This window comes from Babesia bigemina, scaffold Bbigscaff_56669, assembly GCF_000981445.1.
Source record: "Babesia bigemina genome assembly Bbig001, scaffold Bbigscaff_56669".
In the NCBI taxonomy this organism is placed as follows: Eukaryota; Apicomplexa; class Aconoidasida; order Piroplasmida; family Babesiidae; genus Babesia; species Babesia bigemina.
Genome location: NW_012236945.1, coordinates 1 through 2,234, shown reverse-complemented (window position 1 = coordinate 2,234; position 2,234 = coordinate 1). Strand labels below are relative to the sequence as shown.

At 42.7% G+C, this 2,234-nt stretch overlaps 1 protein-coding gene across 1 annotated transcript; it reads right to left on the bottom strand.

Moving 5' to 3' along the window:
• BBBOND_0000350 (hypothetical protein, conserved) lies at positions 1-1,824 on the bottom strand (the record flags this gene model as incomplete). Its single annotated transcript, XM_012914882.1, has 2 exons — positions 1-1,735; positions 1,774-1,824. Coding segments are annotated over 2 exons (1,786 nt in total), but the record flags the coding sequence as incomplete, so codon positions are not given.
• Positions 1,825-2,234: the final 410 nt, after the last annotated feature.

The window sequence follows — 2,234 nt, the reverse complement described above, 5'->3', positions numbered from 1 at the left end:
TAACAGAACTGAATGGATTTTGTCCATTTTTACCGATCTCAGTGAGAAGTGGAACAAAACCTAGGACGTCGGTGATGCGCCCAATTCTAGAGAGATCTTTGATGTTTGCCAAATCTGTCGCCACTGCTCTCATTGCTCTATCGAGCGCTCCTTTCGTCGAGCTGAAATGTTTGAAAAATTCCGTAGCATCGGTAGCAATAGGATTGAATTTTTTAGTAATTTTCTCCTTCAACGCCCCCAAGTCCTGATTAACGTTCTTTTTCAACGTTTCTCCCAACCTAGTAATTGCCCCCTTAATCGCTTGCTTAACGGCATACAAATCTTGCTTCAGCTTATCATTCATCACTTTAACCTGCTCAAGCGCTGCTTTAACATTATCTTCGACTTGCTTTCTACCCTCCTCGCCTGCGCCGTTAAGCTGTACAACTGCTGTTTTTGTATTCTGCACGGCAATCTTAATTTGGTTGGGCAGTTCGTATGAGTCATCTTTATTAATTTCCTTCACAATTTTTTTCACGTGCTTCTCAATATCTTCACCAAGAAATTTCTCCACCTTGCTTATCCATTCCTGTAACTCTGCGATGCATCGTTGCATTTCCTTGCTAATCCTCCTCATCTGAGTCAAAATACTCTGTAATGCAGTCTTAACTTTTTCGATGAGCTTTTTCACGTCTACCTTAATGCTCTCATTAATCTTCTGCTTAGCAATATCAAGCGTTGTCTTGATTACATCTTCCGTCGCCTTCAGCTCCCGACCCTCCTTAGCAGCGGACTGCTCCAGTCGCTCGGTTTCGTGCTTAACATTTTTCAGTGCGTGATTTACATTAGTTTTGCAATCTAAATTAAAATCATTGATGTCTTTAGTTGCTCTATTAAGCTCAGTTGCAAAGTGCGTTGATTTGGCAACAGCTTGCTTAACTAGATTCTCGGCGTTAAACACAGCAGACTCGAAGTAAAGGGGATTTTCCGGGTCCTGCATATTTTGAATTTCACTACGTAACTTACCTCCATTTTCAGTCTTGACGTAGTTATACAAGTCTTCTATCTTGCCCTTGACATCATCATTTGACCTCTTCACCTTCTCATTATACCCCCGCACCCCTGCGACCACCTTTCCAATCGCAACATTAAAACCTTTTTTACCAAGGTGTTTATTGGTGTTAAGTGATGTAATTGCTTCATTAATTGTCTCTTTATGCTGCCCTAAATGCTTGTGGATGTTACTGAGAACACCACTCAAAAATCCCATCACCCCGTCACACAGCCTATCCAGGTCGGAGTACACAATGCCAGAGCCGTCGTAGCCTTTAGTCTCAGAGTTGAAGCCGAGGAAAGTTTCGAGGCCGTCACATAAATGCGTTAAAATATTATTAGTAGGGTTATTTTGCTGCTTATTAGAATTAGTCAAAAATCCACAAAGCTTCTCCACTTCCTTCAAAGCCTCCAACTTGGAATGCAATTTGGCTAGCTCAGCAGAGGGAGAGGGGGAAGGAAGAGAGTGATTATTAAGCTTATTTTGCTGTTCAAGTTGCGTAATTTGGTCAGTAATTTCAGCAATTTTTTTAGACACTTCAACTTGAAGTGGACCAATTACAGCGGTGTCATCAGTCTGGCCAGCAGGGTTGACAGACACAGAAAGGTTAGTAACAAGAGAAGAGTAAAGCTTTATAAGCTCTTCATTACTGTTAATTTGGGCGATAATAGCATTCTCAACGGCTTTCTTAACACTGTCACCCTCACCAACAAAAGCGCCAAGTTGACCAGCAAGGTGACCAAGCTGGACAATCTTGGAGTCAATGTCCTGCAAGGCTTTTTTAGTAGCATCGTCAGTAAGAGAATGGTCAGTATCAACAAGTTATTATAAAGGTTTATGGAGGTCATAGCGTTAATAAGACGAAGTAATTCGAGGAATTTGGACTTAGGGTGAATATGATGGGACATGGCAGTGGCAAGAGGTGGAAGAGGGGAAGAGAAGGGTGACAAGGCACAAGTTATTGTGATGGTTTATAAAGGTCATAGGGGTATTATGGCGAGGTGATTCAAGGGATGTAGAGTGGATTAGGGAGCGATGTAGAGTGGGTTAGGGAGCGATGTAGAGTGGGTAAGGGGCGATGTAGAGTGGATAAAGGGGCGATGTAGAGTGGATAAAGGGGCGATGTAGAGTGGATAAAGGGGCGATGTAGAGTGGATTAGGGGGCGATGTAGAGTGGATTAGGGAGCGATGTAGAGTGGGT